Source organism: Sinohyriopsis cumingii, unplaced genomic scaffold (genome assembly GCF_028554795.1).
Source record: "Sinohyriopsis cumingii isolate HCF-2022 unplaced genomic scaffold, ASM2855479v2 utg000160l, whole genome shotgun sequence".
Lineage (NCBI taxonomy): Eukaryota > Metazoa > Mollusca > Bivalvia > Unionida > Unionidae > Sinohyriopsis > Sinohyriopsis cumingii.
In genome coordinates this window covers 12,148,564-12,176,170 of record NW_028315873.1, presented here as the reverse complement: position 1 = coordinate 12,176,170, position 27,607 = coordinate 12,148,564, and the positions used below count along the sequence as shown (strand labels likewise).

Below are 27,607 nucleotides of genomic sequence, written 5' to 3'. Positions count from 1 at the left end.
GTGTGTATTTGCTTTGTTAACAAAAGTGGGATAGAGAGTATATAATAAGTAACATTGTGTAAAACATAGCTTTCCCCAGTTTGAGAATACAAAAACTTACGGATTTTATTTCAGTTAGGTATTTTCATGTTTAGGTACTTAAAAAGAGTATAGCCTGTCGAAATTGATGTTATTTAGGATTTCATTTAAGATAAGGTACAGGAAAATAAAATCAGGTTGCATTGAATTCCAACGAGTCACTGATATTCAAGCTACTGACAAGTTTCTAAGATTATGTGCAAAACTGAACGCAATATACCCATTATTTTATTGGAATTCAGTATCTGTCATTTGTTAAAATATAAAATGTTAAAATGTGATCATCATATTTACAACTTGATATATATTAGGGGGAATAAATAAATGAAGTCATTCAGTGATACCCAAGTGTCCTTTATTTACACACACAGAATTTCAAGATCACAAAAGGAATGGTTAATTTTTAAGTCCTCTTTAAATCTTAACCACTTTAGATACTAAAAAATTTGTAAGGTTAATGAATGCTACAAAATGGAAACATTTGAAATGTTAATAAATGTTGAAAATTTAAAAATTTAAAAGGACAATTGATAATTGCTCTAATTTGAGTCCAGCTAGGAAATTATACCAAGTTAGTTTTCGATGGCAACCATGTCCAAAGATATCAATATTAGCTCTATGTTTTGGTCAATTTTTTTCGTCATTTCAAAGTAACCAGACCACACCGAATGCTGTGCAGAGTATTTAATTATAGGCTGTAGCTCTTTGATATTTTTATAGCAATACCGTAATGTCAAGCATGAAGATATTACAATATTGCTTGTCTTTCTGACGTTATTAATCATATCTCCCCTAAATGGTTTGCCCATCAATTGGCATAGCTATTTATGAAAACAAAGACAAAAAGTACAGGATGGTTGACATACTACATTTAGGTAAGATAATTTTGACAAAAATTTTGGAGTTATAAATATTTAAATATACAAATAAATATGTAAACATATAACCATTTGTATATACAAATATGTAAATGTGTAAAAGTTTGGTCACCAAAATTATGTCTGCAAAAATGGAACAGAACAAAACCTCATTTTTCTTTATATTAAATCCAGGGCCACACGAGAAAGCAAATAAGATAAAAGTGGTGACAAACTAACTGCTGCAGACATGTTAGGATGGAAACAAAGTTTGCACTTTTGGAAACAATGGAGAGACACCACTGTATTCATCATTGAAAATATCATAATCACCACCACTACCACCATCATCATCATTACCAATGTAATACAGACTGCTCCAGTGGTCTAAGTAGTTAGAGAATTTGCCTCAGAGACAGGAGACCGCAGGTTTGAACCCCGGCCAAGTTGTACCAAAGATTTGTAACAATGATACTAGCAGCTGCATCGCTTGGCACTCAGCATTAACATTTAAGTTTTAGGACTGGTCAGCATTGTGTCAGGATAATGTGACTGGGTGGGACATGGTACCAAATGTCTGTGGCATGATGCCCCATTGCTAGACATCACTATAAACAGCCACACTGCAGACATTGTAGTGATATGACTCAAATTGTTAAAGTTACATTAAAATTCCAACCACTTGCACACACACACTCAGTGTATTACATTTGAAAACAAAAATGAGAGAAACTTATCATTCATCATTCACATCATATTCCTAAGCTTTATTGTCTCTCAGTCTCACAGTTACTATGACAGATAAGTAGGTATTTCTTAAATTAGTTGAAACGACATTTGAAAGTCAGTTGTACAGTAAGTTTTTGTCTCGAGTAAAACCCATCACAAATTCACAACCAGTCTTCATCATTCATGTCACTATTCTGCCTTAACCATATTATCAGTGATGTTACTATTCTGCCTTAATTATATTATCAATGACATAGAAAGTAGCACATGTGAAAGACTATACAGAATTTTTATTTAACTTAACTTATAAACAAAAATATTAGTGGACATTGGGAACAGTAGGGTGCTGGATTGGGTACACATCATTGGATCATGTTTTCAATACAAGTGATGTATAACTAGGCATTTATATAATTATTTTTTCTTAAAAAGGAGAAACACATGCATACATATATACATACATAAATAAGTGCCGTTGAACATATTTGCATTTACATTCATATTACAGAAAGTGTATCACAGACAGACTATAACTAAGATGAATAAATACAATAAAATAAATGGCATGTGTATAACAACAAACTGTCTATAAACTTGTCAGATATTGCTATTACTCTAGTGTCAAGGGTGCAAATTTTGATAATTTTGTCTGTTTATACACAACTACTGTTAAAAAAAGTTCCTTACCTTTTTTGTTTCTTGTGTAAAAAAAATTAGGTTTAATAAATTACCAATCTAATTATGCTGAATGTGTGACCTAAATAAAAAGACAATTTATACTGTGACTGGCCAAGGCATTGGGGATAAGTTCAAAATGTTCTAAATGATATCAACTCAGCTAAATTTAACATATGCACATTAATACCATTTCAGGTTTGGCTGCAAAAATGTCATTCAAAAATGAAATTGTTCTTAACATCTATTTGTAAGGTGGCCATGTACAAATTTTACAAAGGCTTAGTAATACAGCTGCCAACCACTTAGGTGGCCTAAGTGGTTAGAGTGTCTGACTTGAATGCAGGAGGTCACGGGTTCAAACCTCAGCTGAGTCATATAAAAGACTTATAAAAACGGTACTAGCAGCTGTCTCGTTTGACACTCAGCATTAAGAGGTTAATGTTAGGACTGATTGGCCTGGTGTCAGGATAATGTGACATAAAGAACTCAGCATATGGACAATGTCCAAAACTAGAATGACCAGATGTCTAGTAGAGGTGTATAATTAGTGGAGATTGCGCTGAGTGATGCTCCATCTGCTAATTAGGGTGAACCATTTGAATGAAACATGCAGTGCCCAACTTAATTGTTTGTAGACCATTTAGATTCTTGAGAAAGCTCACATTAACATACTATGTACATTCAAGATGGCTGCTGAGCAATCAGATTTGAGGAGATTGATCTGCCCACTAATTAGCATAATTATTTCTTGCAACTGCAAAATTGAAACTTTAAAGCATGTTTTTAAACTTTAAATCAAATCATGTTGGTATGCCAGAGTTCTGTTTTAAGAAAGTGGTGAAACTTATATGAAGATTATTACCGTAATGATTTTTAAATTGTACATGTATGATTAGAACAATCATTTACTTCGGCTGGTGGGATATTGGAATTTATGACATGCACTAGTTCACAGGCTATAGTTCAATGACAAAGTGTCTAAAGTGCATGTAGATGCTTTTTATATGTGAGGATTTTGTGCTTTGACCCCTGGGTAAAAATATGGTTGGGGTGAGTAGATGACTGTGACGGAAAAATTGGGTAATATTGCGGTACAAAGGATTGGGATGGCAATGGTGATCCATGAAAGTTTCACTAGTTTAACATTTTAAAAATATGAACATGGAAACATGCTTAAATGATACTTGGGCCTTTTTGAGAGATCATTCACATGTAAATCAAACATCAGAAATTGCTTGTCAGTGTAAATCACTACAACCTGTAAATATTGAGCATAGTCATTTAAAAATGCAAACTAATTATAAAATGGTCATTTCACTGAGTTGAAAATCTACAAAGCATTAATAACCTTTTAGGAAAATAATTGAAGAATTTCATCTCAGTAATAATTATGTCAGTCTCAAAGCTTCTTTTGTTAGTTGATATTGGTAAAGTTTTGTGCTGTCTGACAAGTTTGTGACTAGAATCTTCTCACCATCTCTACTAAAGCAAATAGCTTGAGGTTTAGCTGGAACCCCATCAGATATGATCTGGAGAACAATGCCATCTGGTGTCAGCTGGTGAATGTTATTAGAGCTATTTCCAACTACATACACATTATCATATTTGTCTGTAGCAACTCCAAGGGGATTGCCATGATTGTCATTACGGTAGACAAACATCTGGCTGCCACTCATGTCAAAACAATACAGGGAATTGTCTTGATTCACGGTGATGTAGACATGGGTAACGGATGAATCTAGGGCAATACAGGTCCATGAGTAATATGAATCGCATTCAAACACATGACAGGACTCCTCTTTTCCTTCACTGCTGATGAGGATCCAATAACTCTTATGCCTATCGTCACAGTAACCAGATACAACGATTTTCCCATTTCCAGCAGCAGCAACACCCATACATTCAAAACTGGTGCGTATTTCCTTGGTGGGTGTAATCTTTCCATTCTTGACAGACAGGAGATGGACTGTTTTCGTACCTGGTAAAGTCACAGCTACATCATCATTATCATTCACAACACAGATCTGCTGTAGGCAATATTCAAGTTTGTAGCTGGTGATTAAGTTGTATGACGAATCCAGCAGACACAAGATCTGGTTGTTGAAATCCGCTAGCATTACATGGCCTGAGAACAAATAGATGACACCAACATAGTCTGGTGGTTCATCATAATTACCTTTTATTTCAATAATTCTATTTTGTTGAATAAGACAGTTTTTGGATGGCTTCCTGAAAACTGGAACAGGCAGAAATTGATTTTTTTTTTACTGCATATTATCTTTGCCAAACTATCCAGACCTGCTGATGAAAGTATGGACTGGACTTGGGGACTTACTTCCAACAGGCCTGTAGTGGTCTCTGTTTTGTGTACTTTTCTTGAATCTGATCCATGTATGAAGTATGCTGTGACATCATCTTTTCTGTCATAAGAAACACCTGTGTCTCTGTTCCATATTTCTTGACTGTTTCTAAAAGTATATGATCGAATTGATCAAGGACTGAAATCTATTTCTTTCTTCATCTTTTTTCATCATTTCTTCCTTGTAAATTCTATTTCCTTCTGTCTGCACTCTTCTTTCTAACTCATCAAGCACATCATTCAGCTTTTTCCTCATTTCTCTAATTTGAGTGGTCATGCCATTTACCTGAGACTCAAGGAGACTGATACTGGACTCACTAATATCCTGAATTTTTTTCATATGAGACTCTAGTATCTTCATGTGGTCAATTGTATTATCCGAGTTTTTATCCCGTTGTAGCCTTGATAATTCTTTCTTCAGATCTGAAACATGAGAACAGCTTCTGTGACTAACAATACAGCATTTTCCACAACATGCTGTGTGATGATCTTTGCAATAGAAATCAATAGATTCCCCGTCATGTTCTGGACAGCTGAACCCTTTCGCAAGCTTCATTACATTCTGTGGATTACTAGTGAATTCTTGCATGGAAATAATAACATGATTTCGAGAAATCTTTTGCTTATGATGAACTTCTGAGCAATGTTCACACATAGTTTTCTCACACTGTACACAGACACCTTGAGCTGGCCTCGATATGCCTGCAGAGTGACAACTGTCGCATGAGTGGTCTACTTTCTCTTTTGTATCACTTACGATTGACTGTAAAATCACATTGATTGGAAATAGAGATGCCAAATTTGGGCCAGATTTACCTTCTTGTGAAATGCTAACATCTTGCCTACAAATCGGGCACTTGATTTGTTCTAGCTTCTTTACCTTTTCATCCTGAGAAGATAAGTAGTCCTGTAAGCATTTTTCACAGAAAGAGTGCATGCACGGTAACTGTCTCGGAATCTTGAAATCGCCCAGACAGATGGGGCATTTTTGTTTCTCCTCGGTTTGAAAATCAGCTCTTGAAGTTGCCATGGTCACCTTCGTCCTGTTAGAAGATATATGGTTGGAATATTTGATGTATTATTATTCGTTTTCTTGTGATTAGTTTTCCTAACCTGGTATTGTCTGGTTCCCTGCTTAGCATGCTCCCTGCTCTGCCCTCCGCTATACTAAGTCAGGCGAACGCCGACGCCATATTGTCACGTGATCAAAACAACTAGCTTCACACGGAGAGATCTCGGTAATCTAACCGTGGCACAGTTATTGCTTTAATATTCTGTTTGTTAGTGAAACAATGCGAACTTTACTAATACTTTCGACTTTAACTATAGCAGTATTATCTTGTGTTCAAGCGTAATTTGCAAATTGGCTACGTAGGTATTTTTACAAATATTTCTACAATTAGGCGAAGACGAATTATTGGGATACACACAACACTATTTTAATATTGCAGGTTTCCCACGACGTCATCTCAAAAATTCCTTTTCCAATCGATTCCTTGATAAATTTTACGTCAAATTGATATGAGGTTATGTACGGCAGCTTTAATTTTGCCAAAGATTAAGAGAAAAATATCTTCCTTATTTTACCAGGGGTTAGGGTAACGATTGTTTTGCAAATATTGCACATTTCACACAGCGTTATCTAAAATATTATAGTTGCAATGAATTCCTTGACCAATTTTATATAAATATGTATATGTAGTTTTCTATGACATCCCAAATTTTGTCAAATGTTAGGATCGATATAACAACCCTTTTCTACTAAAGGGCTAAAGAGACGACATTTTGTCAAATATTGCACATTTCGACTGCATCACGTACGACATTTCATTTGCTATCGATTACTTGATAATTATTACGTCGGAATTAGTTTAAGGTGATAGATGACACCCTTAATTGGCCAAAGGTTAATATCAAATCCCTTTAATGGGGGGGGGAGTTGCCAAAAACTGAATATTTTAGACAGCATCATCTCAATGTTTCATTTGAAATAAATTGTTTGATCAATTTTAAATTGATATTGATGTATCGTTGAACATGACAACCCACATTTTGCAAAAGATTATTACAAAAATACCAACCATTTTTTTTATTAGGCTGATAATTTGACTCACATTGGACATTTCTTACTGTTAGTTCCATTTCAAATTGATTTTTTGAAAGAAAGTGGCATAGCATCCCCTACAAACTGTAGTGGTGGTAAAGGAGGCTAAAATAACATCAGACAAACTTTATTAGGATTGGGCCATCTCAGTAAGTCTTTGGGAGAGTAGGAGCCAAATTTCTTGTGTCTTTCACATTGTTTTCTGTTCTTGTTTTTTCTACTTTTCATTCCATTCAAAGTACTCTTGGACAATCATATCTTGTTTTTAGTTTAACATTCCCCAGTTTCAAATTGTAATATTCAGTCCCTCCCCTTAAACTAAAATGCAGAGCTGTTAAACCACATTGTGTTAACAGTGGATTCATGATTCCATGCCCATCTGGGTTTATTTTTTTTGATTGGCTTGCTGTGATGGGATTCATTTCCTTTCCCTTTAGATTGCAAATCTCTTTGCCTAAAGAGCTTCTCTGTTTAATTTAAAATTTGTGTCTTGTCCTGTCATGATTATACTTGAAAATTTCTTTATTTTAGGTGGTGATCAATGGTGCTGATGATGCTTCTTTAAGCTTGTTGAGCTCAAACTCAGAGACGTCATATTTCCTTAAACTGAATATTAAACTGGTCCAATGCTGATCCAATTCAGATGGGTGTGTTTTGTGTAAGTTTCTGAATTCCTTTTTTATACTAAGGTCCTCTTAGTCCATCCACACCTAAGTCAACAGCCTCACCCATCCCATCCCAACCCCCTGAATATGCATAGAATGCTTTTTGAAGGTGGTCATTTTTTATTTACAAGATTGCTTGAATTGTTTTTGTATAAAAAAACACTATTATATATTATATAAAAAAGCACGTCAATTTCTTGTTTAAGAATATTGTTTCTTCAGAATAACAAAATATTTAGAAATAATGAAATAACATTTCATTTAAATGTTGAAGTATTTTTAAATAATGAAATAATATTTCTTTTATCTGAAAAAAACTCTTAAGATCCATGTTTTTCCCATGTAGTTCAAGCTTTCAGCCACTAGCAGCCTTTGTCCTACATGCATTGCAACAACATAAAAACATGTTATTACATAACAAAAAAAAAACAAAATAACACTTCAAAAGTAATGAAATAATGTCACTTAAGGAGCCTTGGAATAATTTCATGTCATACATACCAAAATTATGGATTTATATTACTGCAACCATGTTAAATGCTTCATTTATTTTGTGTTCTTTTTGTTACAATGCAATTACAGACTTCTACACTACTGTAAATAAAGAGGAATTCTATAGGTGCAGACTTTTGAATAGGATTAATTTTGCTCCCCAAAATGATCAGTACAACATATAATTGTTATGCTTTTAAAAGTATTACCTGCTGATGTAGTCTGTGGGTGATCTTTAAATAATCTTAAACTAAATTAGAAAATTGATTTAATTAAATTGGATTATTGTGACTATGATAAAGTTAGAGTGAAATGGAGTGATCACATGTACATCTATGAAGAATCCCATTGGCTATTTTACATGGTGTATTTCAAGCTGAGTTATAATAAAATGCCCAAACTTGGCCCTGATGCCAGAATCTATAACATTTCACACCTTTGGCATAATAAACCTGGCACAAGTCATGTGATTCAAACTCCAAGGCAGAGTTCTGTATGCAGAGAAAGAAAGACACAACTGTAAGACAACAAGGTCACTAGTAAATGTCATGAACCAGTCTGCATAATTTAGGTACATAATGTATATGCGTTTTTCTTTTGATTATATTTTGCCAAGTTGGTATTTGCAGCAAACTTTATTGGTAATATTAAATAACAGTAAACCTTTAAAATATAATAAATTTTGCTGTTCCAGCTATTTTTCTTAAAGCTAACATAGAATTGACCTCTTTATGTACTTTTTATTTCAATTTTTATTTCAATCTACAATTTTTGTAGCTTTACTGGTAATATAAGAAAACATTTTAACAGATGGTCTGCCATCGTTTGTTCCAGCGACATCTGTCTATCCATCAACATAAGTTTGGTATCATTACTTATCCAAAACTACTTAAAGGATTGCCATTATTTAGTTAATCGTAAATAAAAATGGTGTTACTATGACATTCAGATGACTGCAGTAGTGGCCATTTTGAAAATATTGTTATCACTATTCCTTCTGAATGGATGTTTATATCAACATGGAATTTTTACTAAAAGATTTCTCATGATATTTAATTGGTTCTGAATGAAAATGGTTGTGTTCTGATTTCTTAAATATGGCCAATTCAGCACCCCTCTTAAAAATCTTGTTATTTATACTCATGCTGAAAGGATGGTTATATTAACATGGGGTGTTTCACTGAAAGACCTTTTAAGGTCCTATTGTTCCTAGCGGAAAACGTTGGCAAATCTGATGTCCAGTGGTGGCCTTTTTAAAAATCTTGTTATGACTACTCCAAAAGGCATGGTCTAATAAACTTGGGGTTTTCATGAAAAGACTTATGGTCCTAAATTAAAATGATACCCCAAAGACATCCAAGATGGCCATCACAGTAGACATATTGAAAATGATACCCCAAAGACATCCAATATGGCCATCACAGTAGACATATTGAAAATCTTGTTATCACTGCTTCTGAATGAATGGTCATTTCCGACTGGAGCTTCATAGAAACATTTCGTGTGATATCTAGTTGGTCATAAGTGAACATAGTTCACTGAAAATAGTGATGATCTCACATCCAGTATGGCCTCCATAGTGGCCATCTTGAAATTATTGTTATCGCTACTCAAATATGAAAAGTCATTTTGACCAGCTGGGCTTTAAATGACTGTCCATCTTGAAAATATTATCTAAACTCCTTGAAAATGGATGGCTATATCAGCATGGGCATTTCAACAATAGTCTGCTTATGAAGTTGAGCTGGTCCTTAATAAAATATTATCAGTTGTACATCCAGTATGGCTGCCATAATGGCTGTTTTGAAAATGTTGTGTTGCTAAGCCCCAAGGCTTAATATTCACAAGTGGGTTTAACCAAAAGACTTAATAATGTCAACATGGTTCTAAATGTAATCTAAGATTTGTGTCCACCACAGCAGCAGATCTTAAAACTTTGTTATAAGTGAATATTACAAATGGGTTCATCACTCTGCGATTAAAAGGAGGAAGTGGTGTTAGCTTGAATGTCTGGAAATTCTTTTGATGCAGTCAAGCATCGAGGGACTTTTATATATTTGAGTCTTAGCATTATAACTTGTTCTTTTTTCAGTTGGACATAAACTGAACTTGCAGGTGCTGTTCTAGAGTCTACTGACCAGCATAGCTTGACAAGGGCTTATGTGTATAGTGGATTTCATTAAGAGCGGTGCCATGTAACACCCGGGTGAACACCATATTTATAGGTAAGCTCATCCTGATAGTGCTACTTACTGATTCTAAAATGTAAAAAAAAAAAAAAATAAACATTTTTTTTCTTCTATATGCATGTCATCTTGATTAAAAGTTTTTATAAAGAATGTTTTATATCACAAAAACTGTAACCACTGCCTACAAACGGGTCATGCACAGAGAAAGTGCCCAAACAGAGAAATCCCAACCAATGACCTAAATGAGGAAGAAAACTTGCAAAGCCATCAAACAAAAGAATATCACAAGCAGAGAAGGAGAAACCCATAAAATAGCTACAACTGAGCCGATGACTGCACTCCAAATAAGAAAAGAATTAGCGATGTGGGAGGTCATACTGAAAATTGATAGAGAGGGAATGCCCCTAAATATAAACACTAAGAACACAACACCAATCACAATCCATAACAGAAAATAATTATCAACAAAGGAGCCAAATGAATGATAAGTATCCCCATAGTTCAGGGGCCAGTCACAGAATCCAAAGAAGAAATACACACCACCAGAGACATCTCCAGAGAATAATACTAAAGGAGGAAGGTAAAGGAGATAAAAACAGAGAAAACTGATTAATATAGACTGGACTTTGATGAAGGCCTTGAAAATCTACCAGTCAGTGATCCCCAAAGTGAAAGATATCGAACTTGTGAAATACCACATAAAAGACTAAAACACATCAACCCAAACTTAAATGCTAATGGAGACAAAATTTTAAGTACATGTCCATACATTTCTTTACAGAGCAACAAACTGAATAGATCCAGTAATGAGACTGATAAATATGAAATAAAAGTGATGACAAAAGATTTCTTGCACACACCCCCACCCCGATAAATTTCTCATGTCACTTTTTAACAGAAACAAAATCTTAATGGCCTTTTCAATTTTTTATTTGTATTTATTATGTCTTCACTGCCTGTGTTGGGTTAAATCTTTATTTTGCCATGTCCATGACATCCTTTACATCCTTTCTATCATTGGCTTATTCAGAAAAGCTTGTTAGCATGATTGCTCGATAACCAACTAACAAAGACAAATGCAATTTGGTAGGCATATTTTTATTTATATCTGATGAACTGTTTTGTATCTTAGGCTAATTAATTTTTTATTTGTAAATACAGTTTTGAATCTCTGACTTTGCCATGTTGGCAAAATCCTTCTTAGTATGATTTGGCAAAATCTGTTTGTAGCAGGCAAATTTATTTTGGTGGGCATATTTGTATTCTCAGTTTTCCAGTTAGGAATTTTATACAGAGGATGGGGAAGAGGGACAGATTTAGCACTGTATGTGCATTTGTTGAAGGATGGGGTACTTTTTTGTGACACATAATGATGTTGTTAATGAAATTCAGCATTTAAACTGTTTAGAGTATAAATAGAAATCAATGATACATCTTCCATAAGTTTAGAGTATAAATAGAAATCAATGATACATCTTCCATAAGTTTATCCAATATTATATCAGTAGAAAAATAAGTGGAAGAAAGAAATAGAAAACAAAATTGTAATGAGCTATTTTAATGTCATTAACAGAAGCAGAGGGTGGAACTCTTGGTGGATACTGATGGGGAACTGAAGGATGCTGAGGGCAGTTGGAAGCTAGAAGCCACTCTGTCTCTTTCTAGCTGCCTCAATAATTCAAATGCATACCAACTTATTAGATTTTCATCTCACTATATTATTGTTTCACATTTTATGTTCTACCTTGAGATGTATTTTGGTTTTCAGGCTTTTAAATCGAGATATTTTACGAGATGCTTCATTCATTTTTCAGATGTTTCAGAATTTTGAGTAAATGTGATTTATATTTTTTTATAATGACTTAATTTGACTTACATACCTGTATGAAAGAAATTAATTAAGAAATTATTGCATTTTGATATATCTCCAGTACCCATTTATAAGTATTGTCCACTCTTATATATATATATATATATATATATATATATATATATATATATATATATATAATTATTTAAACCAAAGATAAAAAGTAAAAAAAGAAATGCTAGAACACAATTTTGATGAATAACACTATTTTTAATCAGTTTCATTAATTTGTTATGTGCTCTTTGGATTGTTTCTATAACGTGTGCATTGTTATTATTTTAATCTTAAAGTTGTAGTGTAGTGTTTATCTTATTAAAACGAATTTACTTATACAAGGGGAATCGTTCACATATTTTCTGAAAAATGTAACTTCACCATTGGGACAATTTTTGTCTTGTGCTGCCTTTTACTACTAATAATAATATTCAAGACATTTGTCTTACAAAACCCTTTGTCCATGTACTTTTGTAAGATTTGTTTCTTAGTTCACATTTAGATACAAGATACAATACCTATGGGCATCTATCCAAAATTTCAAACCTATAGCAGACAATGGACTTTTAGCATCATAAGGAAAAGTGTGTTATGTTATAATGTTCTGATTGTCAGTCCTGATTAGTATCAGTAATGTGTTAAAAGTACCATTAAAACAAAATAAAAACAAAGAAAACATTCCCTGTCCATCAGTCTGTCAGTTACCACCCCTGTCCACCAGTCTGCCAGTTACCACCTCTGTCCACTGGTCTGTCAGTCACCACCCCTGTCCACCAGTCTGTCAGTTACCAGTTTGATTTCCACAAAATGACTAGAGCAATCCACTATTAGCAGTTGCCAAATTTATGGATATTTGGCAATTGGGTTTAGGAAGAACTCCTTCATGGTTAAAAGGTCAAACATTCAAATTCACACTTATGACAGAAAGATTGTATCCACAAAAAACTTTAGTTAAGCACAATCTTTTATTACCATTCTCTGTGAATTGCTTGTATAATGGGTAAGGATGAACCATTTTGATTTTTATTGCAAAATATCAAAGGTCAAAGGTCAAGTTCACTGTAAATGAAAGATTATTAAAGGTTTTCTTAGAGTCAACTTCACCACCTACAGTTACCAAGTGTGGATGGCTTGCACATAAGATGAAGAAAGAACTATTGTGATTTGAAGATCAACAAGTCTAGGTCACTGTGATTGTAAGAAAAATTATTCCTGCGCAATAAACTGACTTCTCCAACATCTACAGCTACCAGACTTTGTGGATCAAGGTTCATTTTGACTAAAAGATGAACAGTGGGTTCTGCACAATTACTTGTGTTCTTCACTATCTACAGTTGAGAAACTTCATGGATGGCTTGCATCATTCATTTGATTTTGAGGTAAAAATTTCAAAGGTCTATGTGAAGGTGATTGGAAAAATAAAAATGGTGCCCACACAATCATTACTTCAGCATTATATACCACGACCAAACTGTGTGTATGACCTGCTTTTGAGATAGGGGTGAAGCCTATTGATCTTGAACTAAAAAAAAACTTAGGTCAAGGTCACTCTGTTTGGGCAACAAAAGTCTCTGCACACATTTTTCAGTCATCAGGTATATGCTTTCACCAAAATGTATAGGTAACCTACACAATGTATATTCAAACATTATGTTGATTTGGGCTTGAAGGTGAAGGTCACTGATATAAATAAGAAAAATGTTCTCTTTGCATGATAAATTTAGATCCAGACAATGTGCAACATGTGCTAGAAATAGAACAGACCTAACGAAATTTGGTGTCAAGAGGGCAAAGGTTAAGGCCATTGTGATATACTAATTATAGTGGTTATTTATTTATGATTACTCATGCATCTACAACTGCAGTTAATATGTAATAGAAATTTGAATAAATAATTGATTTATTCAAGGTATATCTTGGGGCTTTGACAAAGTGATTTTTTTATAACATTGTGTGAATATGAATGGTAGTATAATTAATCACGTGACAAGAAATGGCTGATGTAATCAAGTTGAACCATTATTCAATTTAATAAAATAACAAAACTACAGAGTTTTATGCATATGCTATGTTTTAAAATGCAGAATTGTTTGTTTATTACCTCTAATGTCAATCTTTTAAGGTTAATGAATATATGATGTGTGCACGAGTTTGCATGGATGAAACAAGCATTTGTGTGCATAGGAAAAATGTACAAGTCGGGCATATATACTTGAATGTGTACAAGTATGTGTGTTACTAAATGGAGAGAGAGTAGTTAAAATGTATGCATTGGATAAACATAAATGCATGTTACTGTACATTTCAGTGCAGAGAGAGTAAATTAATGTATGTTTTGTACATGAAAATGAGAGCAAAGAATAAAGAGTATATAATCAGTCTCAGTGTAGAAAATATAGTTTCCCACAGTCTACAAGTGAGAGTGCAAAACGTCTGCTTTATTGTCAATTTTCAGAGAAAACGTGTAAAGGAAATCAAGTTGAAGGGAATTAAAAATGAATTTTATTGGTCACATATTGCCAGTTTTTTTTTTTAAATCGAGTACATTATGCAAGTCACATACTATTGTTGATAATCAAGACACTGACTAGTTTCTAAACTGAATATAATATGTCACATGCTACAGCTGACAATCAAGACACTGACTAGTATCTAAACTGAATACAATATGTCACATGCTACTGCTGACTATCCAGACACGGACTAGTTTCTAAGCTGAATAAAATGTCACATGCTACTGCTGACTATCCAGACACTGACTAGTTTCTAAGCTGAATACAGTAAATCACATGCTACTGCTGACTATCCAGACACGGACTAGTTTCTAAACTGAATACAATATGTCACATGCTACCGCTGACTATCCAGACACGGACTAGTTTCTAAATTGAATACAATATGTCGCATGCTACTGCTGACAATTAAGACACTATCTACTGTCTATAATGAAAACAATATTCAAGGTGCATACTACTGATATATGTCACTGACTGATTTCTAAGATAATATGCAAAACTTAACATATAATTCACATACAATTGTAGACGAGCAAGACACCGACTAGTGTCTAAACTGAATATGATATGTAAGTCACATACCATTGTTGATAATCAAGCCACTACTTACTATATTATGTACAAAACTGAATATTAAACTCATGCACTATTGTTGACATTTAAGGCACAGAGAAGATTCTAAGATGCAAAAACCCAATATATGAGTCACATACTATTATTGGTATTTAAGACACTGACGTGGTTCTAAGATTATATACACCTGAATATACAACTTGTGTAAATTTAAGACTGACAAATTTCTAAAATTATGTACAAAGTTGAATATATAAGTCATCATTATTGTTGGCGTTTAAGACAATGGAACGTTTCTAACATTATGTGCAAAACTGAAAACAAGTCATGTATTATTGCTACCATTACAGACAGACAAGTTTCTAACCTTATGTATAAAACTAAACATACAAATCATGTGATCTTGTTGGCCTTTAAGACAGTCATGTTTCTAAGATTATGTACAAAATTGAATATAAAACATACTGTATTGTTGACATTTAACACAAGGACAAGTGTCTTAAGATTATGTGCAAAACGGAATGTAATGGATGATTCACGTGCTATTTCATCTTAATTTAGTGTCAGTGGTTACTTTGCTTTTTGATAAATCATGTGATGTTAACATGTAACCATCCTATTTATAAATATTGGGGGAACAAATAAATGAAAGTCACTTGCAGCCATTTATTTATTACAAGGTGACAAGATGCAGCAAGCAAATTGAGGACTGGAATGGACTTAAATAGTACATGCACGATTTGGGAGCACTGTTGATTGTCAATTGACTGCACAGTGTTTTAACTTCTAGTTTGGCACGAATGATGATGATTCAAATATAGGTCCCCTTTTAAATTCCATCAGTTCAAATCATAACAAAAACATGGTTCTAAATGCCAAAAAATGGATACCCATAAAATATAATGAATTAATTCACAGTACAGTGTACCTGATTGATAATGAATTTTGCTTCCTTTAATTTGAATCCAGCTTGGAAATTACTCCTGTGGTACTAAGTTAGATTCTAGTTATCACAATGTCCAAGGATATCATTATCTTCTTGAGATTTTGGTTGGGGCGTTTTCCTATATTTCCTATATTGCCTAGTTTCTTTAGCTTCAGAGTAACCAAGCCCCACCAAATATTCTGTACAGAGTATTTAATTATAGGCTAAAGCTGTTAGACTTTGTAATCTCAACACTCCAGTGTCAAGCATGGGTGTATTCTTATATTGCACATCCATCTGTATATTTTGATATGATCTGTATGTCTGTCAGTATCCCTATCTCCTAAAGCAGTTAAGTAGAAATTCACAAAACTATCTAGTTATGTTGCTTCTGCGATAACCATCCAGTAATTGGTTGTGGTGTTATTTTGTGATTCTCCTCTGGACTCCCAGGAAGGGGTCCAAAGGGCAAACATAACAGAATTTTTATTGGTCTCCTGGAACTCAAATGCAATGTTCTTTTTTATCGACTCAGCTGTTAGTTTCAATTTTATACATCTTTGGTATGACTTGGCCAGAGTTCAAACCCGCAACATTCAGCACCACTAGGACACCGGAGATATGAAGATTTTAACATTTTAATTGCTTTCAAAATATACACATTACACATTTGAATCCATAATCTAACAATGTACATCTTGATAAATGAATTTCCTTGACAATAATAATGTCTGCTAGAAATACAAAAACTGATCTTCTTACTTTAGTAAAGTTTTTATTTATATGCCAAATATATTACTAAACCCTATTCGTAAATTAAATTATACTCAAACATAACAAGTATGGAGTCCATTTTTAACATCATCATGTAATGTTACTTTGTGACTCATTGACTCGTCAGTGTTCAGCTAATTTATTCACCGCATGAAGTAATTCCACTAGCATTCAGACTTAGAAGGTTATGGATGCAAGTAGTCATGGGAGGGGTTTCAAAAGAGATATTCCAATTATATATGAACTACTATGGAAAAATAAACAAAAGTCAATAGAAACACGTTAAATAAAATTAAAGGTGTTTTTTGTATGGTGTTGCCTGCTATAAAATGTTTTATATTTTTTCTGAACTGTGTTAACAAGTTATAGCGTGGAACCACTGTATACGGTTCGTAGTGTAAATGTATTTCTTATCTATTCCAGTTACAACTTTACTTACACCTATTCCAATATACAATTTTATATCTCACTTGTACAGTGTTATAGTGTGGAACCACTCTGTATGGTTAGCAGTGTAATCCTTCTTCTCTATCCCAGCTATAGCTTTACCTACATCTATTCCACGATACACTTTTATATCACTGCTGAACAGTATTAAAGTGTGTAACCATTGTATACGATAAATAGTGTAACTCTGTTTATTCTCTATTCTAGTTATAGCTTTACCTACACCTATTCTACAGTACACTTGTACATCTCTCCTAGTAGTATGGAAGTGCAGTTTTTGCCACGTTTGATACCCCAGGAGTCACCAGACACCCGTTCTCACCTCTATTCCCATTACAAGCTATTTCCCACAAGACCCACATATGTTTGGTTACTACTTTGTTCAAAGGGTTCTGCTAGAAGTGTAAACACAATGTGGCATGAGTGTGTCACTCATGGGGGTTAGAATATCTTATAGCTGTCCATGTCCCCATATGGTATCGAATAAGTTCAAGCAGCACCCCCATACTGCTCGAGCCTGAAGTGGTTTTGGAATGGAAAATACTGCAGATGGAGAGGTGTACTCGAAACAAGCAAATTTATGATAGCGACCAATATACACACGCTGTCATGCCTGTTATATTAATGAAAGTGTACTGAGTTTCTGTACAGCGTGTTAAAAGTCTATATGTATATTGATCTGGTTTTGCTGGTGAAAGAGGAAGCTATAGCTGAGTTGTGAATATATTTTTTATTTGATGCTAGGGGCGGTTTACAGAGGAAATGTTAATTGATAGTCAGGAAATCGATTGCCAGAGCATTATGACTTTGTTGGGTGTTCCTTGCAATTGCATAATTCTGCCTTAAGATTAGAAGATCCAATATTTAGCAGAAAAACGGAAATCGCTGTATCGTTTGAATGCAACGTATAGGTTCATTAAGTACCCACAGAAAATGTACACATTTTCGGAAATAAATCCAGAGCACATTTATAAGTTCGTAAGTTTGGAAAGGTACGAATTTTATTTGTGAAGATTTTGTACTTTAACATCTTACTAAAATCTAGAGGTGTGAGTAAATGACTGGAGAGGCAATCATGGGGCAATTTATACAGAGTAAAACATTGCGATAAGGATGGCGAGCATGTGCAATTAGCACTAATCAAACCTTTTAAATAATATAAACATAAAAACATGCTCAAATGTTATTTCTTTCTTTTCAGTAATCTTTAAAATCATCTAAATCAAAGACTATACATTATAAGTCAATCTAAATGATTACAGTCTGTAAGTATTAAGTGTAGTATTGACTTAGTAAATTCACTAATAGCAAGGCAATTGATTTCAAGCACCTGATTACATGTATTATAAAATACTGAGTAGATATTGTACTCAATGATTTCAAATGTGCACAGTATTAGCATGCTTTAGGAAAGAGAAGCTGAACAATTTACATTTCAGCAATAATAGCCATGTTAGGTCAAAATATAAAAGACGAGCTTCTTACTTTTAGTTGATATGTGTAAAGTTTCTTAATATCTGTTTCATTTGAAACTAGAATCTTGTCGTCGTCGAAGCTACAGCAAATAAGACGAGGTCTCTCTGGAACCCCTTCAGATATGATCTGAAGAACATCACCATCAGGTGTCAGTTGGTGGATGTTGTTAGAGACGCATCCGACGACATACACGTTATTATATCTGTCTGTAGCAACACCATGGGGATTCCGAAGACGGTGATGACTGTAGACAAACTTCTGGCTGCCACACATGTCAAAACAATACAGAGAATGGGCCTTATCCACAGTGATGTAAACACGTGTGAAGGATGAATCCAGAGCTACATGTGACAGTGAGGACTCACACTGACATTGAATTGGATAACATAACTTTTCCTTCCCTCTGCTGCTGATAAGGCTCCAATAGTATTTATCTTCATCTTTAGAGTAACCTGATATAACGATCATTCCATATCCAGCAGCAGCAATGCTATCGCATCTATATCGTGTGGTTATCTCCCTGGTGGGAGTAATTTCCCTAGTCCTGACAGACAGGAACTGGACTTTTTTCAGAAGTGGTAAAGTCACTGCAACCTCGTCGTGACCATGCATAAAACACATGTTTCGTGTGACATCTTGCAGTCTGTAGTGGGTGACTGAGTTGTATGCAGAGTCCAGAAGATACAGTTTCGTGCTCTTTTGACCTGCTAATATCAAAAGACCCGAACCCAAATACGTGACACCTGTAAGTGAATCATAATTAACTTGGATCTCAATATTGTCACCCCTTTTGACCAGATACTCTCGGGATGGCTTACTAATAACTGGTACAGGCAAATATTTAAGCTCCTTTCTGCTTATTATCTTTCCCAGACTATCTGGGCCTGAAGACAGTAAGGAATTAAACTTGGGATTCACTTCAAACTTGACGGCCGTGGTTTCCATCTTCATGTACTTTTTTGGATCTGTGTCAGGCATGATGTCATTTGTAACATCATTTTCTCTGTCATGAGGAACACCTGCATGTCTGTTCCATATTTCTTTACTGTTTTAAGGAGTTTATGTGAATTTATAATTGAGCTGATCAGGCTTTGACAATGGCGATTCTCTTCCTGTTTTCGTTTCTTCTCTTCCTTGTAGATTTGATTGCCTTCCATCTGAACTATTCTTTCCAGCTCATCAAGGGCGACGTTCAGTTGCTTTCTGAGCTCTCTGATTTGATTGGTCAAATCATTCACCTGGGACTCAAGGGACCTGATGTTAGACTCACTGGCCTCTTTGACCTTTTTAAGATGTGCCTCTATCTTCTTCATCTGTTCGTTTACATCGTCTGGGTTCATTTCCTGTAGGAGACGTGGTAATTCGTTCTCTAAATTGGAAATATTTGTACAGGTTCTGTGGCTGACATTAGGACATTTATTACAATAAACAGTTATGTGATCCTTGCAGTAGCAATACATTGCCTCCCCATCGTGGTCTGGACAGCCCAATCCTTTTGCAAACTTCATTACATTCTGTGAATTGCTTGCAAAGTCTTCCATGGATATTATTACATGACGCATCGAGATCTTCTGATTTCAATGGGTTTCTGAGCAAGTTTTACACATTTCCTCCTCACAATCCACACAGATATCATGTGCCTGGATTGAAATTCCCCGAAAGTGGCAAGCATTGCACGGCTGTTCTACTTTCACTTTACCATCACTTAGAATGTACTGGAAAACCACATTGGTCGGAAATAATCTTGCCGAGATTTTCGCTAGCTGGCCTTCTTGTGGAATACGAACATCTTGTTTACAAATCGGACACTCGATTAGTTTCAGTTTCTTAACTGTTTCCTCTTGAGACGATAAGTAGTCCTGTAAGCATTTTTCACAGAAACAGTGCATGCACGGTAACTGTTTTAGAATCGAGAAATCTTCCACACAGATGGGACATTTTTGCATCCCATCGGCTTGACAATCTTCGCTGAATGTTGCCATACTCACGTCTGACATGTTTGAAGCTGTATTTTTAAATTATGTTCACGTATATCTTGTTTATACATCAGACACTAGTTGCTCTGAATATATTACTTCCGGGCCAAGTCAAAGCACGTAGGTGTATGACGTTTAGACTGGCTCTCAGACGTCTTCCTTTTCGCTGTATGTCTACTATTTAAACAATAGTTAGTGGGTGCCCTTTCAGCTCAAAATAAAAAAGTGAACAAGTTAAAGCTTTCAGGAAAGTTTATAATCTCTACGAATTTTATATACTGGAAAAAAAAAATTAAACGTCGACACTGTATTGATGTTGCAAGGTTCGGATGCTCAGATGTTAAAATTATAACGTTTTACAAATGCTTTATTAGTAGTAACCTGAGGTGATATGGCTTCTAACAAGTATTTATATTTAGTCCATGTCGGCCTCCCTGGCTTCTAATGGGAATTTTACATTAGCCCTTAGGTTTAATATTATTGGTCTCTAAGAGGAACGGTAAAGTTAAAATTATGGCATCTGGCGAGAAATGTAATGCTACAAATAGTTCCTATGTTTAATATCGGCTTCTAACGGGAACTTTTATCATTGAAGTTGTAATTTTTCGTTTAAAGGACAGCCTGTGTTATCTCCAGTAGGAAATATAATCGTAAAATTACACTGTTTGTTATACTATCCAAAACTGATTTTTGTTTCCACTCTTTTTCTCATGTTCTCTGTTCAAAGTTTCAGCACCTTTTCTTGCTTCTTCCCTTTCCTAAGTCTTGTTGTTTAACAAATCTTTCATCTTCTCCATTTTGAGGTTATAAAAATGTCTCTTGACTGTTCCTTCAGTTTCTTTTAAACACATCAGAGACCTTTAGTGAAAGAAAGCTAAGGGAGTTTTGGCAAAAACCTCTTGCGAAGAAGATTTACAAGAATAGTACAAAGCCGAATTCAAGTCATTATCGTCTTGATGAAAAGTCCTTAAAGAAACAGTTCCCGGTATACCTACTTGGTCCATATGTCGGTTATATTGCCTGCTGGTCGTTTATTTAACAATTTATCCTAGTTACTAGGTATATAAAGACGGACACACACACACACACAGAGAGAGAGAGAGAGAGAGAGAGCGAGAGAGAGAGAGTATCATTATATGTTGTTTTTTTTCTCTTATATGTATTTTCTAATGTTGCATAGCGCTTAGAACTTCTAAAGATTAGGCGGTATACAAAGTCCTCATTATATATATATCTTGAAGATCAAATGGTGACTTAAATCACTAAAATGTTGCGTTTTGTCCATTAAACCGTGCAATAATAGTGATGACATCGGAAGTTTGTCAAATAAGTCTTTGTCGGATTCGTTTTCCGTGATCTTGTCAACGTTTCCGATGTTTTCTTTGATTTCCACTATCGCCTCTGCAAATTATCCAAATTGTCCATTAGTTCCCGCTTTTTGCCCTTGTAGCTTTCTTAATATCCTTGGTGCTTCTTCGCTTCTGTTGGTGGAGCTTCCTGTTCCACGGATTCTGGTTTGGCCTTTTAAACTTCCTCAACATGTTCCGCGGTCTCATGTGTATATTTTACCAGTTTGTCAATGGTATATGAGGTCTTTCCGTGCAATTTTTCTTGACTGTAAGATACTTTGGACACTTTTATGGTTAGCTATAATTATACGAATCAGCTTCTGGTATTTTGCCGAGTCGCTGTCCATACTTTGATTTGACATCACTGGCCGAATTTGACATTTAATATATTTATCGTGATTATTAAATTGTTTGATCCAAACCGACCCGATACATGCATGGTCACCCAGTTAAATCAACATTGAGAAAACAATACGGCTCGTGAGTGTCATCCACAAAGATGTTACGAAATTCATACCATGAAACGTCTGCGTTTCAATACCACGAAATATCATTATCATATTGCATTTGACTCGGATTATGTTACAGTGTGCGTATCGTTGTGTCAGATATATCATAGATACATTTTTGTGTCGGAATAGGCAATTCCTTTCGCTGGATTGATTGGATACTCAAGCACCACATCGTTGTATGCAACAAGTTTATTGGCACTTGAATCCAGATCGGCAAAGTGGCGGCAACAGTGGACAATTTTCATCTAAACGACATCTAAAGCGCTTTGAGTGCATCATGACACGGCTGATCATCTGCCAATGGCTCGATTACATACAGACGATCCCACATTAACCCATTCATAATCAGGTTCAACAACAGTTGAGTTTGTTTCTTTTTCTGATCCAGCTTTATCAATGATTAGCGAGCGAACTGAGTTTGGAAACAAGTCACCATGCTTGAGTGGTCTTGGATTTGCCAGCACGGAAAAGTGCTTTTCAAATCTTTGAGTTGTTTTATTTTAAAAAGCATTTTCGTTTTATTTTTAACTTGATGCCATGTCAGTTGTTAAATAATACATTTATTGTCAGATACAATTATGTCGCCATATTGTGTTCGATGTTGCATACAACTCGTTTACAAATCCAGCTGGACTTTAAACATGTTATGGTAGAGGCGCAATCTCGGAAACTTGTGTTCATGTTTGTAAAAACCTCTAGGAAACGCAAGTTTGAACAAAGTCGATGACGCTTTATGTCACTCCCGCGTTAGTAAAACTACAGCGAACACCTTGGAGTTAAATACACATTCTTGGATGCAATTAATGTGGGTTTGGTGTACGGTTTGATGTGCTACTTAATTCTAACAATCGATCAGTCTGGCAAAGAATTTATAAGTCGTTTATAAGTCGTGTCAGTACTGCATGTTACTTATAAAACATTGCATGTCAACGTGTTGATATAGATCTCATACATGACTTCAATACAATTAAGCCTTCACTCGAAGAACGAATTGCCAGATGGCTCATCAATATAGGTATAAAGTCTAAGATTTAACAGGGAAGGGGACAAAATCCAGTCTTTGGAGGTAAAATATATTATCTAATGATTTCTGAGCGGGCGTTGCACAAAAAATACTACAGTCCTCGTGGTTATTGGAAAAAGTGAATCGGTGGTTGAAAAAGTATCAAGTACAGCAAATGGAATTACATCACAATTAATACTTCCAGTTCAGTACCCACGAATGCAGTTCTAGTCTTTTTTTAGAACATTTTTTCCTCTCTCATTGTGGTGGTGATAGAAGAGTTTTATTTATGCATGTTTGGTAGGGATTTAAAGGTAACTGTTTATTCTTGATAATATGAGCTCAGGGTGTTGTTGTCTGTATGTATTTTGGCGACAGTACACAGTGAGTAATAAGGCTTTGGTGATGATCTGGAAGTGAAATATGTGTTCTGTTTACATGCTTTTATGTTGACAGTCAATCATCTAAAAAAAGAGCAGGTCAACCTTTGACAAGAACTTCACCGTGAAGTCATCTTTGAAGGTATTTTAGATTAACATATGATTTGCATTGATTGTCACACAGTGGAAAGGTCAGTGCTGAGAAATAAATGTAGAGAACATATAGTAAAATTAATTGTGTACTATGTCCTGTCAGGGCAGTATTGGAGCAAAGTTTAAATTGGTATAAAATCTTTATTATTAAAGATAAACACTTGAAATTTTAATATGTCATGTATATCGACTTTTAAAATATAAGAATGAAATTAAAAGTAAAAAATTAATTTTTATTTTAAAAATTTTAATAAAATTTTTAAAAAATATAAACAATAATTTTAAAAAAACCTAAAATGCACATATATACTATTTTTGGGAATCATATTAAATGTTATCAGCATGTATATATTCCTACACCATATAAAAGCTCCAATGTTGGATTTTTGTCACATTTTGTCAGAGAAAATATCTTTGTAGTCAAAATGAGACCTTCATTAAAAATACATGAAGACAAAATTATAATTTGTATTGGCCGTTCAGACTATTTATTAGGGGTCCAAGAAGCCAATTTATGTGTTTATGATGGGGTCACTTCCTGAGTAACACACATCTGCTTGTATAGCCTTCAGTAATTGTTTATAAACATAGTTATAAGGTATTTAGTGAGATGACAGCGATGATAACTTTATACTAGAACCTACTCAAGTTCTCTACTAAATCATTTTAAACTGTCTGAGAATGAAATACAGGTCAAAGGGATAAAATATGCTTCCCCCAGGTATATTTACCCTTGGATGTAAGAAAAAGGCAAAATGATGTAAGTTGAACACAAAATACATTCCATTTTATTGTTCAGTTAGGTTAAGATATTGATTGGTGTAGTGTGGCATTGTGGCCTATATGATGTTATGGGAATTCTAATGATCCATCTTGATTTATGCATTATTAATTACTAATACTATTTGTTAACTGACACCCTAAAGATTACATAAGAAACATTCAAACAAATTATTTGAATTTAACTTTGTACATGGTTACATATCCCACATGTACAAATATCCATCCATTTTAGAATGTTTGGGATCAAAAGTTCACATTCAGTACATCATATAGGCTGACATTGTACCTATAGTGAATCTGTAAGGCACATTTATGGCTATGTGCACTGAAAATATCCCAAAATGTTATTTTCATCATGAATATGCCTATGTATGGCAACATTTCAATTTAGTACATTGACAGAGTGCAGTATTGAAACATCAGCTGATATCTGATTCCATTCAATCAATGAGCTTAATAATTGGTAACCAACACTCTTAAAAATACCATATAAATGTTCAAACAGATCATTTGAATTATGTTTGCGCATTTGATCTTAACAAGTACATTGTATATGTCCCATACATGCAAATTTTCATCCTTGTTTACAAGTTTTGGGGATCAGAATTTCACATTTGGCTGATGATATAGGATTTATTGGTACCTATAATTGATTTGTATGACCACATTTGGCTGTATTCACTTGCAATATCCAAAATTGTTATTTCCCTCATGAATAAGATTGCTTATAGTAACACATTCTAATTTAGTACATTGTCACTTGACTTTCCTGTATACTGGTATGTAATAATGTTTGCACCAATGATCAAACCTCACCGCCCCAACATTGCCTTAAACTTTATGATACATAGTCTACCTGACTAGTTATTTAACTTGTAAATGGTTAAATGTGCTTCTAGAAACCTCATATATTTTTAGGATGAATTTAACACTTTAATACATGGCCATTGCTTCACATTTCTGAGTGTCACTCTGTCAAGTTGAATATTTTCCCCCATGCTTGCAACCTTAATGTTAATTTGAAATCACCATATCTAACACATTTTAACTTCATTTACATAGATCTTACTGTTTTCTAGAATTAAGTGAAACATATTGTATCTTTTCAGGTCTAGCCTGGTATCTGGCACAAAGTGTTAGAGTTGGATCAGCTTGGAAGCTCTCCAGTAGTCTGGTGGTAATAGCATGGTTTCATAAGGGCATGTGCAGTGTACTGCCATAAGTGACCAAGATTAGTTCATATCACCACACTGATATATGGCACCTCAAAGACATGGCTTAGGTTTTCACGAGAGAGATCAGCACCATTTTTCAGTAAGGTAGAACCTCCCTAGAAACTATTTTCCTATCCCATTGCCACCTTTTGTTGTTATTGACATTGAAATGGAATGCATTTTTGCTATAAAACATGGTAGTGGTCCCATCAGAACTTTAAATCTGAATGTGCTATTAGTTATGGAAACAACTGCCTAAATACCTGACACAATAAATGTGGAACATAGCACCTGTCAATGTTTCTTTAGTGTGTACACCTATATGCATCTGGACAGGCATATTGCGGTTTGCTGCCAAAATCACTATGAGCTATGATACTTCACTACCCCTGGGGAAAATGTTATGAGTTATACAGACCCAGACTACCATTTGTTTTAAATACCATTCATTAGTCAACTTTTCTTTCTAAAATTTGTCAAACTGTGCTTTAAAACTTGTATGAAAATTTAAGTTTTCAATAAAATTTATTTTTTTAAATTTTAATGTTTATTTAATTTGTCATTAAAAATAGTTGTAAATTTCAAACATATTTTCAGACAGGGCTTATCTTGTATCACAATTAGGTTTTTACTGCATTGAAAAATTCCTATAATTAAGGAAGATATATCAAATTTAGTTTTGGTTTTTCAAGAGCACTTGGACCAGAACTTGCACCCTGTGGAACACCAGCACTACATACTTTCTGACAGGTGTCACATGTTTTGTTTGCAAGGAAATTCAAAAAGACTTCATGTATAAAGTTGAAATAGGTAAAATTGGCATAAAACATGGAGCTTGTCAGGAATTACATCACAATTAATACTTCCAGTTCAGTACCCACGAATGTAGTTCTAGTCTATTTTTAGAACATTTTTCCTCTCTCATTTTGGTGGTGATAGAAGAGTTTATTTATGCATGTTTGGTAGGGATTTAAAGGTAACTGTTTATTCTTGACATTATGAGCTCAGGGTGTTGTTGTCTGTATGTAATTTGGCGACAGTGCACAGTGAGTAATAAGGCTTTGGTGATGATCCGGAAGTGAAATATGTGTTCTGTTTACATGCTGTTATGTTGACAGTCAATCATCTAAAAAAAGAGCAGGTCAACCTTTGACAAGAACTTCACCGTGAAGTCATCTTTGAAGGTATTTTAGATTAACATATGATTTGCATTGATTGTCACACAGTGGAAAGGTCAGTACTGAGAAATAAATGTAGAGAACATATAGTAAAATTAATTGTGTACTATGTCCAAATGTCACCCATGGTGCTGCTCGATTTAGCAGACACATTGATGGAATATTATGATACTGTTGTATTATCAAATTAATATGCTCTTATCAAACAGTGACTATGCTTCTGTTATATAATCTAGTTAGCACACTGTACCAGACACAGTAACGGAGTATTATGATAACATTATCACAAAGACCGAGTATTATGTTTTAGAGACAGTGATGAAGTATTCTGCT

General features: G+C 34.4%; 1 protein-coding gene across 1 annotated transcript; it reads right to left on the bottom strand.

Moving 5' to 3' along the window:
- Window positions 1–419: 419 nt before the first annotated feature.
- Window positions 420–20,815, bottom strand: LOC149774795 (uncharacterized). The gene is made up of 5 exons (XM_089945008.1): window positions 19,676–20,815; window positions 18,736–19,469; window positions 5,518–5,590; window positions 4,988–5,124; window positions 420–4,600 (listed from the first exon to the last, which is right to left on the bottom strand). Exons 1-5 carry the CDS (start codon window positions 20,286–20,288, stop codon window positions 3,731–3,733), a joined length of 2,427 nt encoding a protein of 808 aa, XP_089801134.1. The 5' UTR covers window positions 20,289–20,815; the 3' UTR covers window positions 420–3,730.
- Between the last annotated feature and the right edge of the window lie 6,792 nt (window positions 20,816–27,607).